General features: G+C 35.6%; 2 protein-coding genes across 3 annotated transcripts; both read left to right on the top strand.

Moving 5' to 3' along the window:
• Positions 1 to 5,784: 5,784 nt before the first annotated feature.
• Positions 5,785 to 7,581, top strand: LOC117121495 (trimethyllysine dioxygenase, mitochondrial-like). Of its 2 annotated transcripts, XM_033266701.1 has the most exons (3): positions 5,785 to 5,835; positions 6,389 to 6,782; positions 7,274 to 7,581. In XM_033266701.1, exons 2-3 carry the CDS (start codon positions 6,451 to 6,453, stop codon positions 7,422 to 7,424), a joined length of 483 nt encoding a protein of 160 aa, XP_033122592.1. In that variant the 5' UTR covers positions 5,785 to 5,835; positions 6,389 to 6,450; the 3' UTR covers positions 7,425 to 7,581. The 2 variants fall into 2 exon arrangements, with proteins under 2 accessions (XP_033122592.1, XP_033122591.1); XM_033266700.1 differs by lacking the exon at positions 5,785 to 5,835 and having other exon boundaries at positions 6,078 to 6,782.
• Positions 7,582 to 9,597: 2,016 nt separating this feature from the next.
• Positions 9,598 to 12,342, top strand: LOC117121494 (trimethyllysine dioxygenase, mitochondrial-like). Its single transcript, XM_033266699.1, has 5 exons — positions 9,598 to 9,824; positions 10,217 to 10,365; positions 10,951 to 11,175; positions 11,690 to 12,035; positions 12,244 to 12,342. The coding sequence occupies exons 1-4, from the start codon at positions 9,726 to 9,728 to the stop codon at positions 11,964 to 11,966; spliced, it is 750 nt and encodes a 249-aa protein (XP_033122590.1). The 5' UTR covers positions 9,598 to 9,725; the 3' UTR covers positions 11,967 to 12,035; positions 12,244 to 12,342.
• Positions 12,343 to 15,464: the final 3,122 nt, after the last annotated feature.

The following is a 15,464-nucleotide window of genomic DNA, read 5'->3' on the forward strand; positions in this document are numbered from 1 at the left end:
TGCGCGCGTAAAAATGCGCGCTCGTAGTAAAAAATAAAAAAAAAATTGAAATGCTCAAAATGGCCTGAAGCGTGCTCTAATGTAGTTAAAAAGTGATTTCAAGCATTTTGAAATTTTGATGCACGCGTGCGCGCGCATTATGAAGCGCACGCGTAAAATTGGGGTACAGTACATTCAACATTAACCCGAAGTTAATGCTCACTTAATACGACTTCGAAAGGGCAATTGGTTAGGGTGATATGACCGATAATGTAAAAACGCAAAATTGCACGTAGATGACGTCACGCATGACTGAGCGCGTTGAAAAGCTTACCATGACTATTCCAGACCAAGACAAATGTTTTTTGATAGCGATTGTGCGTAACTCGTGGCATTTTTTTGAGATATCGTGCGAACAGAAAATGGGAGAAAGAAAGAAGAATAAGAAAAAAAAGATGTTGATTCCTTACAATAACAATAGGTGATCCGCTAGTGTAGCGGATCACCAAAAAGTTGTAAGATCTCTGACAATAACAAGAGGTGATCCGCTAACGTTAGCGGATCACCAATAAGAAAGTTGATTCCGTACAATAACAAGAGGTGATCCGCTAACGTTAGCGGATCACCAAAAAGAGTTAGGTGATCCGCCGTACTTTGACCCTCACGAAGCACGCGCGGCTCTGATTGAAAAGTATAATATTCTAAAACATACTCTATTTAAAGAGTAATTTTGAGCATTTTAAAAGGAATTTTAAAGAAAAAGAGTAATTTTGAGCATTTTAAGGACTTACGAATGTGTACACATACGTCTTAACGTCCGTGCGCACGGTAGTATTAATACAGTGTCAGAAACCCAACACATGTAACCGAATAGTAATTTCCAGCTTCAGTACGTGCTGTGAGCGTGGAAATGAGCGTACGGTGCGTAAATTTTGGAAAGTTTTGGAATATTCAAAATGACCTGAAACGTGCTTTAAATTATCTGAAAAGTGATATTAACAATTTTAAAATTTTAACGCACAAGTACGAATACCTTATACGACGTGCCTGACGACGGTAATGGCACATGAACTTAAACCTTGTCAAGTTTAATTTAAAACCCTCTGTTGGTTGGTAATGCCACACGAATTTTGCCTTTACAGTATACGAACTATCGGTCTGATAGTGTCGAAATTCAGTCTACCGCACTCTTTTTCAATGTGTTTACATCTTTTAAGAAAGAAAGATGAGAAGGCTCCAAAAAAGCATTCTTTTTGAACATGATGACGTCATCAAAATAAAAAATAAAGGGACACGTCCGAAAGAGAATTTATTTAATCATAACTTACTCACAGGTGGGAGACAATCAATCAAGATAAGCGAGTACGTTCAAACGAGTATAAAAAGTAATAACGTCATAAATAAAAATTCAATTTTTTCTTAATTCAAATGGCAATATGATGACCTGTCTCTTATACACATCTACGTCACAATGTCCGATCAGCCAATATGATCTATAAAATCGTATCTACAACTCATGTGCTTTCAGAATATGTAATAAAAATTGGGGGTCACCTTTCATCCTATGGAGCTATAACTGATATAATATATTCATGGTTTTATGCATATGTAAATGTTGACGCACGCGTACGCACCCGTTAAGTCGCGCGAACTGAAAATTAAGGTACCTAGCATTCAACCTTGACCTGAAGATTATGCTCACTTAATATGATTCAGAAATGACGAATGGTTAGGATGATATGGGCTCATCAACGTTTTGAGGAAAGAAAGATGTGGGGGTCAGAAAAAACAATATTTTTGACAATGATGACGTCATCAAAATGTAAAAAGAAGTCAAATATATGAAAGAGAATTGTCCCAGCTATAACATACTCAAAGTTGGAAGACGATCGATTAAGGATAAGCGAGATACGCTCAAATGCGTATTTTCAAAAATGACGTCATAGCTATAATTCACTTTCTTTGAATTCAGATGCCAATATGATGACGTCACAATGTCCGATCAGCCATTTTGATCTATAAAATCATATTTACAACTTATGTGCTTTCAGAATATGTAATAAACATTGGGGGTCACCTTTCATCCTTAGGAGCTATAACTGATTAAAAATAGGCCTGATTTTAGCATATTTTCACTGTATATCGGCACAAATCCACGCAAAGATACCTATATTTGATGTGCACATACGACATTGCTATTGACCATAAGATGACCAAAAAGGATGGATATTTGTGGAAACAATGTCAGGAACCCAAATTATGTGAAAAAACATGATGTCTAGCTTCCGTACGTGCTGCGCACGTAAAAATGCGCACGCGTAGTGGTAAATTTTCAAAAATTTCGAAATGCTCAAAATGGCCTAAAACGTACTCTAATTTAGTCAAAAAGTGAATTTGAGCATTTTAAAAATTTGACGCACGCCTACACGTGCGTAATGAAGCGCACGCTTAAAATTAGGGTACAGTACATTCAACATTAACCCAAAGTTAATGCTCACTTAATACGGTTTCGAAATGGCAATTGGTTAGGCTGATATGATCGATAATGTAAAAACGCAAAATTGCACGTAGATGACGTCACGCAGGACTGTGCGCGTTGAAAAGCTTACCATGACTATTCCAGGCGAAGACAAAATGATCGATGTAGCGATCGTGTGCGTAACTTGTGGCAATTTTGAGATATCGTGCGAACAGAAATGGAAGGAAAGGTAGAATAAAAAAAAGTTGTAAGATCTCTGACAATAACAAGAGGTGATCCGCTAACGTTAGCGGATCACCAATTAAATGAGTAGTAGGCCCCTAGAAACAGATTTCCTTGCCTTCGCTCACTGGTTTATTTTTTGACGCACACTAGGTCAAATACACGGTTCACAAATTTTCACGCAACACACTCACATCACCTCGGTCCTCGTCATTGTGTGGTGGAGATTTGAATTTTATTATGTACAGTAATTTATATTGTGATCTATAAAAAATGAAACCGTGATGATAGGGCTAGAGTACCGGTAGGCGATTTTTTAAGTATCAAAACACACAGCAATTGCTGAATGCCTAGTGACCTAGGTAGGAGCAGACCATTTGACAGCACTACACTCGAACTCCGACTACTTTTAATTAACGTGTAAAATTCCTGGTCCTTTTATGGCTGGATATATCTATGGGTGAATTTTAGGTTGGCCCCGGCACTACGGGGACACAACTAGGCCTATGTGAACGTCTCCGGCTCAGTCCCAGCTAGTGCCCCCCTGCTATGGCCAGGGTCTGGGGAGGTGGGGGGGGGATTATAATTGACAAGTGCAATCTCTATACTGCCCCACCATGACAAATGGAAGTATTTGACAATTTTTCAAAAAAACTAGTTTTTTAGTCACTATAATTTGGAACATATTGATATATTTGAGTATGCTCAAATCCCACTAATTAACAAGTAATTAGGAACACAAAAAGGAAGTAAGAGACTAAAAATACAGTAAAAACCACCAGAATAGGAAGCAGGGGACAAAATCAACATGCTCTGTTTTCCTTAATTACTCAAAGCAATGCGAACAGCAGTTGCTTCTTTATGTCATGGTAGGGCAGTATAGGCCTTCTGTTTTTTGGGGTTTTTTTTAACAAACTGTGATTGTGAACCATCCTGATGTTTAATTAAAGATGAATTCCTTTCTACTAGGGGCCTAGGCCAAATAAAATAAATTGAACATTAGTTTCATGTCCAATATAAATTAAAATTATTTTCAAATTTAATGCTTTTATTAACAGGCTGGTCAATAATAAACATTTTAATAATTAAGTGAAGTGAGTCTTTGTAATGTATACAGTAGGCCCCTACTGTCATTTATGTTTCCACCTCTTCTAAGGCTTTGAAAACTGAAAAAAAAAAAAATAGCAAATTTTCTCACTTGGCTCCAAAAATTTGATTAGGATGGGTACATGAAACCATGAAACTAGCAAGTAGCAATTAAAATAATTTGCCTTATTGATTTATTTGAATTAAATCCTGAAGGTATAATTTGTGTAGAAGTGGTTGGCACATCGGTTGTGGCTTGGACTCCCAACCTTGAGGTAGGGGGTTCGAAACTCCCGCTGTGCAAGTTGCTTGTGTCCTTGGGCAAGGCACTTTAACTACGGTTGTCTCTCTCCACCCAGGAGTACAAGTGGGTACCTGGTAGGTTCAAACCCAGCCTGCGCTGAATACAGCTGCAACATAATGGAATTTCCCCATGGGGCTTGAGTGTGTGTTCCATATGTACCTGATCCAGTGATTCGGGGGTAATAATGTAAGCGCATTGAGGTCCCCACAATATGCGTTATATAAGTCGACAATTATTATTATTATTATTTACCAATTGCCTGTGGGAAAGATTCCTAAAGGATTTAGTGAAAGTGAATTCTCCAAGAATCGCAGAAATTCAATGACTGATCTTCATTTAGATTTTCTCTACTGTGCTTATTAAAATCCTGAAAAAAAAAAAAAAAGTGAGGCCTCCAAATGGACCTTTTTGCAACTTCCTGGATATTGTCACTGGAGACCCACATAATGACAGTGTTAGAGTACGTACTGTATGTGCATTTTGTGACCTAACATTCGTGGTTGTGAGACACACATGCATTCCTTCTCATGTTCTGAGTGGTCAGCTGTTTGATTGGCACTCTGTAATAGTCCATTCAATTTTAATTACTGAATCAAAATTCTAATTAAATCCTTCAGAATTCTAGGATTCAGCAAAGACACATGTACCGGTTTTTTTGTCTTTTTTTGTATGGAAATCTCTGTGCTAAACATTTATTCTTCATTTTTCTTTTTTACTATTTATGGTAAAAAGTATTATTATTTATACATGTAGTTGTTAGAACAGAGTTTTTGAGTTGGCTGTTTAATTTTCCATTGGAGAAGCTTACAGAAAACATGAACATTATCTGCAGAACTAGGCCAAGGCTTAGAGTCATATCAACTGTCATTTTTGGAAAACAGCATATTTTTCACAAACATAGTTTAGTGGAAGCACCAGTTTATTATTCAACCAGCTCCGTAAGTAAACTCTCATCTGGAAGGAGTCTTTTCAACAAAAACCTGCATCAAATTTCCCACCAACAAAGATGGGATTTATTCAAGAGACATCTTGCAACCATTAGTGAACAGCAGATGTTTTCGCAGCATGAGGATTAGGCCTTCTGTTTTTTTTTTGGTTTTTTTTTAACAAACTGTGATTGTGAACCATCGTGATGTTTAATTAAAGGTGAATTCCTTTCTACTAGGGGCCTAGGCCAAATAAAATAAATTGAACATTAGTTTCATGTCCAATGTAAATTAAAATTATTTTCAAATTTAATGCTTTTATTAAACAGGCTGGTCAATAATAAACATTTTAATAATTAAGTGAAGTGAGTCTTTGTAATGTATACAGTAGGCCCCTACTTTCATTTATGTTTCCACCTCTTCTAAGGCTTTGACCACTGAAAAAAAAACAAAATAGCAAATTTTCTCACTTGGCTCCAAAAATTTGATTAGGATGGGTACATGAAACCATGAAACTAGCAAGTAGCAATTAAAATAATTTGCCTTATTGATTTATTTGAATTAAATCCTGAAGGTATAATTTGTGTAGAAGTGGTTGGCGCATCAGTTGTGGCTTGGACTCCCAACCTTGAGGTAGGGGGTTCGAAACTCTCGCTGTGCAAGTTGCTTGTGTCCTTGGGCAAGGCACTTTAACTACGGTTGTCTCTCTCCACACAGGAGTACAAGTGGGTACCTGGTAGGTTCAAACACAGCCTGCGCTGAATACATAATGGCATTTCCCCATGGGGCTTGAGTGTGTGTTCCATATGTACTTGATCCAGTGATCCGGGGGTAATAATGTAAGTACATTGAGGTCCCTACAATATGCGCTATATAAGTCGACAATTATTATTATTATTATTATTTACCAATTGCCTGGATTTAATGAAAGTGAATTCTCCAAGAATGGCAGAAATTCAATGACTGATCTTCATTTAGATTTTCTCTACTGTGCTTATTAAAATCCTGAAAAAAAAAAAAATTGTGAGGCCTCCAAATGGACCTTTTTGCAACTTCCTGGATATTGTCACTGGAGACCCACATAATGACAGTGTTAGAGTACGTACTGTATGTGCATTTTGTGACCTAACATTCGTGGTTGTGAGACACACATGCATTCCTTCTCATGTTCTGAGTGGTCAGCTGTTTGATTGGCACTCTGTAATAGTCCATTCAATTTTAATTACTGAATCAAAATTCTAATTAAATCCTTCAGAATTCTAGGATTCAGCAAAGACACATGTACCGGTATTTGTGTCTTTTTTTTGTATGGAAATCACTGTGCTAAACATTTATTCTTCATTTTTCTTTTTTACTATTTATGGTAAAAAGTATTATTATTTATACATGTAGTTGTTAGAACGGAATTTTTGAGTTGGCTGTTTAATTTTCCATTGGAGAAGCTTACAGAAAACATGAACATTATCTGCAGAACTAGGCCAAGGCTTAGAGTCATATCAACTGTCATTTTTGGAAAACAGCATATTTTTCACAAACATAGTTTGGTGGAAGCACCAGTTTATTATTCAACCAGCTCCATAAGTACTCTCTCATCTGGAAGGAGTCTTTTCAACAAAAACCTGCATCAAATTTCCCACCAACAAAGATGGGATTCATTCAAGAGACATCTTGCAACCATTAGTGAACAGCAGATGTTTTCGCAGCATGAGGATTACCTGGAACTGATATCAGTAGAGGGCGATGATGCTCTAAAGATTCCTTATGTGTGGCTTCGAGATCATTGCAGGTAAATCAAGGTTACATTATCCTCAACACAACCAGCCCTGGTGTGAGGATATACAAGTTTAAAACAGTGCACCCGCCAATTTAAAAAAAAAAATCTCATTATGAAGGGGGACCCCTCCCAAACCCTCCCCCAACCGGCATGGTCACAAGGCCTCAGATGGCGATGCTTGCCAAAGTTACCCTTATCTAACTCAATTTTCCTCCAGAGCCTGGCTTTAAAAGACACTGTTTTATGACTTGATTCGAGTAGTAAAATTTGTTTTAACAAAACCATTAAACTTTCATTACTCTTGTGTAAAAATATGGTTTTTGAGGTAAAAGTTTACCTCGGAAACTATATTTTTACAATGGATGGGGACAACCAACCAGTGGATTTACCTCAAAAACCATATTTATACACATGGTGTGCCAAACTTTTTATGATTTTGGTAATTGATACTCATAATGCAAACCTTCAAGAAATATTAAAATTTGTTGATTACTGTATCACAGATGTTCTGAGTGTTACAGTCATGACACAAATCAACGTAACTTTGATGCATTCAAGACTGACATCCAAGATGAAAGTCCAACTGATATTCAAATTGATAACCAATCAATCAATATTACCTGTAAGTTGACATCAAATTTATTTACTTTTTAAAAAGGGACAGCACACAGACTTGCCCAAGTATCTGATACACAAATCAGTAACCTAGGACATGTTGACTGGTGGACAAATTGTCCCAGTACACCAGGGGAAATTCTTGGCCTGACATTGCAAAGGTTAATTTAGTCTTAAAATAGATTAAAGGGCCTAACAACAGACAGAATTCTTCACTACATAGAAGGTGTGAGGTGTGAGTCTAAAAGAGGGAAATGTTTGTCTATACCGATTTTTATATGTTATATTTAAAAAGATTTATAAATATAATACGGAATTGCTAGTTTAAACTGAATTTAGACATTACTAAACATTAAAAATATGTAAAATAAGACCGAAATTTCAATAAACGCATATGAATTTTTTATGTTTGATTTTGCGATAGGTCTGAAGAAATATAGTACTGTAGGCACCGGAAACATTAGCCAATCAACACGGCTAGGCCTAGCCTTACCTCGATTTAAGTTTTCTTATTATACATAAAAACGACCAACATGATATTTCCATTTGCTAGTTTGGACACTTGTGATAATATTTCATTGGAAATTACAGTATTTCAATTTGTTAAAAAAATTATTCTGACCGAGATTTTGACAAACATATCTCAGGCCTACTATTGACTGTACTGTATAAAGTATACAAAAAAGCGAGAGCATTGCAGTGGATGCGATCTACGACCTCTGAATTTGCCTAGTAACGAAGAAGTCGTTGAGAAAATGGTCTCCTATGAGAAATAGTCTCAATTTCTTATTTTTTTTATCCTTTTGCGTAAAACTAAAATTTATGTCAATATTTTTCCATGGTTTAAATGCATATGCATTTTTTCTAAAATAATTCTTTTTTATTGAAATTTTGCCGGAAATGGGGTTATAAGCTGTGTGGTGTCACGTCCTGGCCCATGTCCTGGTTTATTTGTCTCAATTTGTGTCTATTCTTTAGTACAATAAAGTGATATTTATACAATTTAGACAGGCAACAATTTAAAATTCTGAGGTCACTGAAAAAGTCCTCATGAAATCAGTGGTAGTTGACAAGTAAATTCAATTACAATATTTTAAGTTGACATCGATTTTATTATGAATTTATTTTGAATTTACTTTTTTAAAAGGAACACCACACAGACTGACCTGCGTATCTGACACGAAAATTAGTAACCTATTTTTTATTGGTTTATCAAGAGATAAATTTTCAGTCAACCCATGGACAAGTCAAAAACTTCTGGATAAAATATCCCACTCCAGGGGACATTCTCAGCCTGGTATTGCTAAAGTGGATTTGATCTACCCAATATGACATTTAAGGGCCTAACAACAGAAAGAAGGCTTTACTACATGGAAGGTTGGTGGGGGTTGGGGTTGGGGGTGTCTATAAGAGGGAAAACGTATACTGTACTTTAGATGCCATAATACTGATACTTTCAAAGATAAAATATAATTTGTAGACAGGCAACAATTAAGGATTCCAAGATGACAGACTGTAAAAGATTTTATGAAATTATTGATAGACATTTATATTTAGTCATTTTCTATTGAGATATAGGTGTTGATATACTGTACTGTAGCAATTTGATATTGGTTAATAAAGCAGTGTTTTATGGCATCATTTGATCTGTCCATATTAAATCCATCTGTCAAATGAGAATAATTGGTAATAATAAAAATATTTCATTCATGCTGACCTTATTAAAATATACTACCACAAAAATCAAATATGAACTTTAAATAATAGAATACTGAATTACTTGATTTGTGTATTTCAACAATTTATCAGCTTCTAACTAAAAATTGTAGGGTTCTATTTTGTAACCCCAGACTTTCAGCTCTGCCAGACATAAATTTTGTAAACTAGAGTGTCTTGGTTAGGACGGTTATGAGAAGCAGCGGTGGCGCCAGACACCTTTAGCCCCGATGGGGCGGCTGGAGCGAATCGAGTCTCACTTGGCTGGGGCCAGGGGCCGCCTAGGGCCTAGGGCTATCTAAATGAGCATTTGTCATAACAGAACGCAAATTATTTTTAATTAGTCTCATTGAATTATTATTATTATTATTATTCTTGTTATTGTGGTTGTTGTGATGAAAAGTTAACACAAATGATATGGTGGCTAAACGAATATTATATGTAAATATTTTTTTTTATTTGTTTGTTCCCCGACAAAATATATCGTCTTAATCAACCTTTGACCTCAATTGGTTGAAGGAGAATGCACCAGGTTCCAGATTGAAAGAGACAGTTGAGAAAGTATTATGGGATGGCAAACAAATTCTAAAAGAATTGCCAGCAGATGTGCCATATGATGAGCTTATGCAAAACGATGTATCCCTCAAAAGGCTGCTCATGAATATTCATACATATGGATTTGGAATTGTGGGAGGATGCCCTTTGACAGAAGCAGACACTGTAGTAAGCTACTGTTATATATAATTGTTATTTTCATTCCTAAACTTCAGTCTGCTTGAACCATTTCTATTATCAAACCAGTGGTGGATTCAAGGGGTGTGGGGGCAGCCAGCAAGGGCCACTCTCCCCCCCCCCAATTTAAAAAAAAAAAGAAAAAAAAAGGAAATTATATCCAAATTTTAAATCTGAGAGTGCTATTTCTGGTCAGCTCGGGGTGCCATAATCATACATTTTTCTATCTCAGCCCCATGATGGTATGGGTGGTATAGGCTCTCTCTCTCTCTGTGAAAGTTCCTCCCTGGGCCCCCTTCTATTTCAAATTCCTCAATCCGCCACTGAAGATCGTTTGTGGCTTTAATTGATAGTAAAATCTATTGAAAATTTTTTCATTTTAGGAGGTATGTGAACGAGTAGGCCACCTTCGGAACACCATTTTTGGACATTCTTGGACTTTTACAAACAATGCAGCATTAGCAGATTCATCTTACACCAACCAAGGGATCGGAGTTCATAATGACAATACCTACCTATTAGAAGCCAGTGGGTAAGTCACTGAGAGCGAATTTCCTCTTCCACAAAGAAGAAATTCACAACACTCGAAGTTTTACAAATCTAAACCAAGAAAAATATACATCCTTTTCCACATCTCAGGTTTATTCTGGGAACCCTGATAGTGACCCTGATAGTGACCCTGGCAGTTTTTTGTTATTCTGATCCCTGTCTCACTGACTTCTTGAACTTCTATGGACAGAATTCCAGAGCCAAGTTCATCTTTAGTCCTCTGGATACTTTGATATCCAAGGTTATACTGTAAATGTAGGCCACTTGTTTTTGTTGTCTCTGTTGGAAGAAAGCCATACCCCCCTGGATTTTCAGGTACAGTAGACCACCTTTTAAAACCATGCATATTTTATGACCACTGTAAAAGGAAACACTTAAGGGTGTGCTCACATGAGTACAAAACCCAAAATGTTAAGTTCTCAATAGTATGAGATTACCAATCGCATATTAAATTAACATTTTAGGTCATGAACAGTAAGGTGAAACAACCACCATTCTTTGGCTATTCAGATATTCTTCATAAATCAGATATTTCTTTCATACAAATCCCATGTTTTGTTTTACATAGTGTTCAAGTATTCCATTGCCTCTTCCATGATGGCAGTGGTGGGGAGAATGTTCTTGTTGATGGTTTTAAAGCAGCTGCAAATTTAAAAATGAAACATCCTGAGTATTATGATGCGTTAGTTCGAATCCCTTTACAAGCTGAATATATTGGAGATGGTCACAAAGTTATTGGCACAATAAACCTTCTCCAAGAAAATCCAATTACAAAACAGCTAGATGCAATCCGGTAAGCCATTGTTATTTATTGAATAATTTGCTTTGTTTTTCTCTTATTACATTGTATACCTCATGGTGAACTTTTTTCATTTCTAAATAGTTATAAAACAGTATTATTATATGAAATTGAATATTATTTATTTCATTAATATTTTTTAAGAACTTTTAACAGAAAATTATTAACATATATATATTAGCCAATGGACGACTGAATATATGCAACTCCCAATTCAGATCACTTCAGGAGATTTCCCTATTTTAAATATTTTTTAACTCTAAATACTAAGTTAAGCCGGTTTTACAGTGGGGTGAATTTGTGTGCGCAACTAGAGAGTCGGTTCCCTTTCTGAGCTCTGATTGGTTGCACACACTGCGCAGAGTAGAAACAGTTCGTACTACTGATTTTGCTTCAGCAAAAAACTCTGATGTGAATGTGCATGTGCATAAACCGACGCTTTCGTTTTGCGCAAGTTGGTTTGCTTAGTGTAAAACTGGGCTTAAAGAAATGATTTTTTAAATTTCAGATACAATCCATTCGACCGAGCTGTCCTATCGCATACTTCATTTGAGGACACAAAGCTTTTCTACAAAGCTCTTAAGGCACTATCCCTGGAGTTAAATTCCAGTGCGAATGAGATCTGGATCAAGCTAACACCTGGACGAGTGTTGTTATTCGATAACTGGCGTGTTCTCCATGGCAGAGCTGCTTTTGAAGGCAAGCGTGTCATGACGGGTTGCTACCTGGCGAAAGACCAGCTGAACAGTCGCTTAAGATCTATTGCTGGGCTAAATTTATATTAATTACCAATCAATTATGGATAAACTTGTAGAAGAAAACTGCAGGGATGAGTTTAAAAAATGCTACAGGGGATAATTTTATATTTAAGCCTTGCCCGGACTATCAAATTTCTTTGACAAAAAACTGTTGTATGCCTATATATGGTCATGATGTGATGTCACCGTGACTATATTTAGGCGTGTCAAATTCAACATTATTGCAGTCAGTTAAAACATCAGATAAAACAAGTAAACAGCACTGAAAAAGTAATTAAAAACACATTCAAAAGATGCCAAAAAGATAAAAATCAAAATCATTTGAGAAAATAGAAGTAATTGCAAGATGCTCAGAAAGATAGTCACATTTTTTTTGTCAAATAAAATTTGATAGTGTGAACAGAGAGCTTTAGAGTTGAAAAATGCTAATTAGTGTAATAGCGTTCTTTTTAAAGAGTTTAAATTGCATATGGGAGAACAGTCCTGCATAAAAAATGCTATTAATTTACAGTACTAATGGTTCATGGAAATTATACAAAATTAAAAAAAATTATAAAAAATTAGAAATTATAAATTTTTTACTTTGGCAATTCAAATATTGAATTAGTGACAGAACATCAAAATACAAATTTTATTTAATAAAACCTTAGCAGTATTATTAGATTACGGTTCAGTACTTTACATAATTGTTGTTACTAACACCCCTTGCTTATTCATTCTCGGGCAGTGGCGTAACGCTAAGGTTGAGGGCCCTGTGGCTTTCTGAGACTGGGGGACTTTTGGTCCCAGTCACCAATTCCATTGTGGGGTTTATGTGTTTTTTAATCATGTTTGTCATTGTATTATAAATATTTTTAAAGATGAACTTAATGATATATCAGTGGTGGATCTAGTAAGAATTTAAAATAGAGGGGGGCAGGTAGGAATTTTCACAGATGGAGGGTCTTTACCACCTCAGCCCCACCATGGTTGGGGCTAAGGTAAGAACATTATGATTATGGCACCTCTGGGACAGAAATGGCACTCGCAGACTCAAAATTTGAATAAAATTTTCTTTTTATCCATTTTTTTTATACAAATCTTGAGGGCCCTTTAATCCGTCACTGGATATAAAATGTAATATATGTCTTGCAGTCGATGTCATGTAATCAACAAAGTTCTTTTGGGTCAAGGTTATCAAGGCCCCAGGAGTTGGTGACCCTGCAGACCACCGTACGAGAGCGCATAGGAATACGCCACTGTTTTCGGGGTATATTTCATCTGAAAACTTTACGCAAAATCTTGCTGCTAATAAACAATCATTCTTTTAAAGCATCTTTTGAATATCTCTGATCTTCGCATATGGCAAGACCAAGTTAAAAAAAAGTCATGTTTAAAATAGAACATTGTACAGTATTATAATTATATTTACACCTTTATTAGAATGTATAAATTATATTTTCAATTTTAATACTTTTGTTTGTTAATTTAAATATTATCAGTAAGGGAGGTGATAGTTTGTGAAATTTAATTTGATGTTAAATTGAAGAAATTATTTTTAAAAAGTGGCAGTTTGTTATCAATAAAGAATTCTACTTTGTCATGTATTACTTCTTATGTGCTTAGATATTGAATAACAAAAGCTGCATCAATATTTTTTAGTTAAATCGCTTTTTTCTGGAAGAAATTTTGGCCTACTGTACTGGTCTACTATCCAGGTCTAGTTCATAAATTATTAAAGCAAAAAAAGTAAATCATACAGTTATGTTTCATTGCACACTTCGATGACTAATTAAAAATAAGGGGTGGAACCAGGATTAGAATCTGGTTATATTTAAACAAGGGTACTAATTTTGCAGGATGGAGCAAAGTGGGACTAATTAAAAATTAGTGGTGGAACCATGATTATGTTCAGGATTAAAATCCTTTTTTTTTTTTTAACAAGGGTTACTAATTTTGCAAGATCGAGCAAAGTGGGACTAATTAAAAATAAGTGGTGGAACCAGGCTTATTTTCAGGATTAGAATCTGGTTTTATTTTAAACAAGGGGTACTTCGCAAGATGGAGCAAATTGGGACTAATTGATAATATATGGTGGAACCAGGATCTGGTTTTATTCAAACAAGGGGTACTAATTTTGCAGATGGAGCAAAGCGGAACTAATTCAAAATTGGTGGTGGAACCAGGATTATGTTCAGGATTAGAATCTGGTTTTTTTTAAACAAGTACTACTAATTTTGCAAGATGGAGCAAAGTGGGTCTAATTAAAAATAAGTGGTAGAACCAGGCTTATGCTCAGGATTAGAATCTGGTGTTATTAAAACAAAGCGGAAATAATAAAAAAAAATAAGTGGTGGAACCAGGATTGTTTAGGATTATAATCAGGTTTTATTTAAACAAGGGGTACTAATTTTGCAGATGGAGCAAAGCGGAACTAATTCAAAATTGGTGGTGGAACCAGAATTATGTTCAGGATTAGAATCTGGTTTTATTTAAACAAGTACTACTAATTTTGCAAGATGGAGCAAAGTGGGTCTAATTAAAAATAAGTGGTAGAACCAGGCTTATGCTCAGGATTAGAACTGTCTCTTATACACATCTAGATGTGTATAAGAGACAGGTAGGATTATAATCAGGTTTTATTTAAACAAGGGGTACTAATTTTGCAGATGGAGCAAAGTGGAACTAATTAAAAATTGGTGGTGGAACCAGGATTATGTTCAGGATTAGAATCTGGTTTTATTTGAACAAGTATTACTAATTTTGCAAGATGGAGCAAAGTGGGTCTAATTAAAAATAAGTGGTAGAACCAGGCTTATGCTCAGGATTAGAATCTGGTGTTATTAAAACAAAGCGGAAATAATAAAAAAAAAATAAGTGGTGGAACCAGGATTGTTCAGGATTATAATCTGGTTTTATATAAACAAGGGGTACTAATTTTGCAAGATGGAGCATAGTGGGACTAATTAAAAATAAGTGGTGGAACCAGGATTGTTCAGGATTATAATCTGGTTTTATATAAACAAGGGGTACTAATTTTGCAAGATGGAGCATAGTGGGACTAATTAAAAATAAGTGGTGGAACCAGGATTATAATCTGGTTTTATATAAACAAGGGGTACTAATTTTGCAAGATGGAGCAGAGTGGGACTAATTAAAAATAAGTGGTGGAACCAGGACTGTTTAGGATTATAATCTGGTTTTATATAAACAAGGGGTACTAATTTTGCAAGATGAAACATAGTGGGACTAATTAAAAATAAGTGGTGGAACCAGGATTGTTCAGGATTATAATCTGGTTTTATTTAAACAAAGGGTACTAATTTTGCATGATGGAGCATAGTGGGACTAATCAAAAATAAGTGGTGGAACCAGGATTGTTCAGGATTATAATCTGGTTTTATATAAACAAGGGGTACTAATTTTGCAAGATGAAGCATAGTGGGACTAATTAAAAATAAGTGGTGGAACTAGGATTGTTCAGGATTATAATCTGGTTTTATATAAACAAGGGGTACTAATTTTGCAAGATGAAGCATAGTGGGA

This window comes from Anneissia japonica, unplaced genomic scaffold (genome assembly GCF_011630105.1).
Source record: "Anneissia japonica isolate Jap-2015-1 unplaced genomic scaffold, ASM1163010v1 scaffold287963_len587249_cov193, whole genome shotgun sequence".
Taxonomy (NCBI): domain Eukaryota; kingdom Metazoa; phylum Echinodermata; class Crinoidea; order Comatulida; family Comatulidae; genus Anneissia; species Anneissia japonica.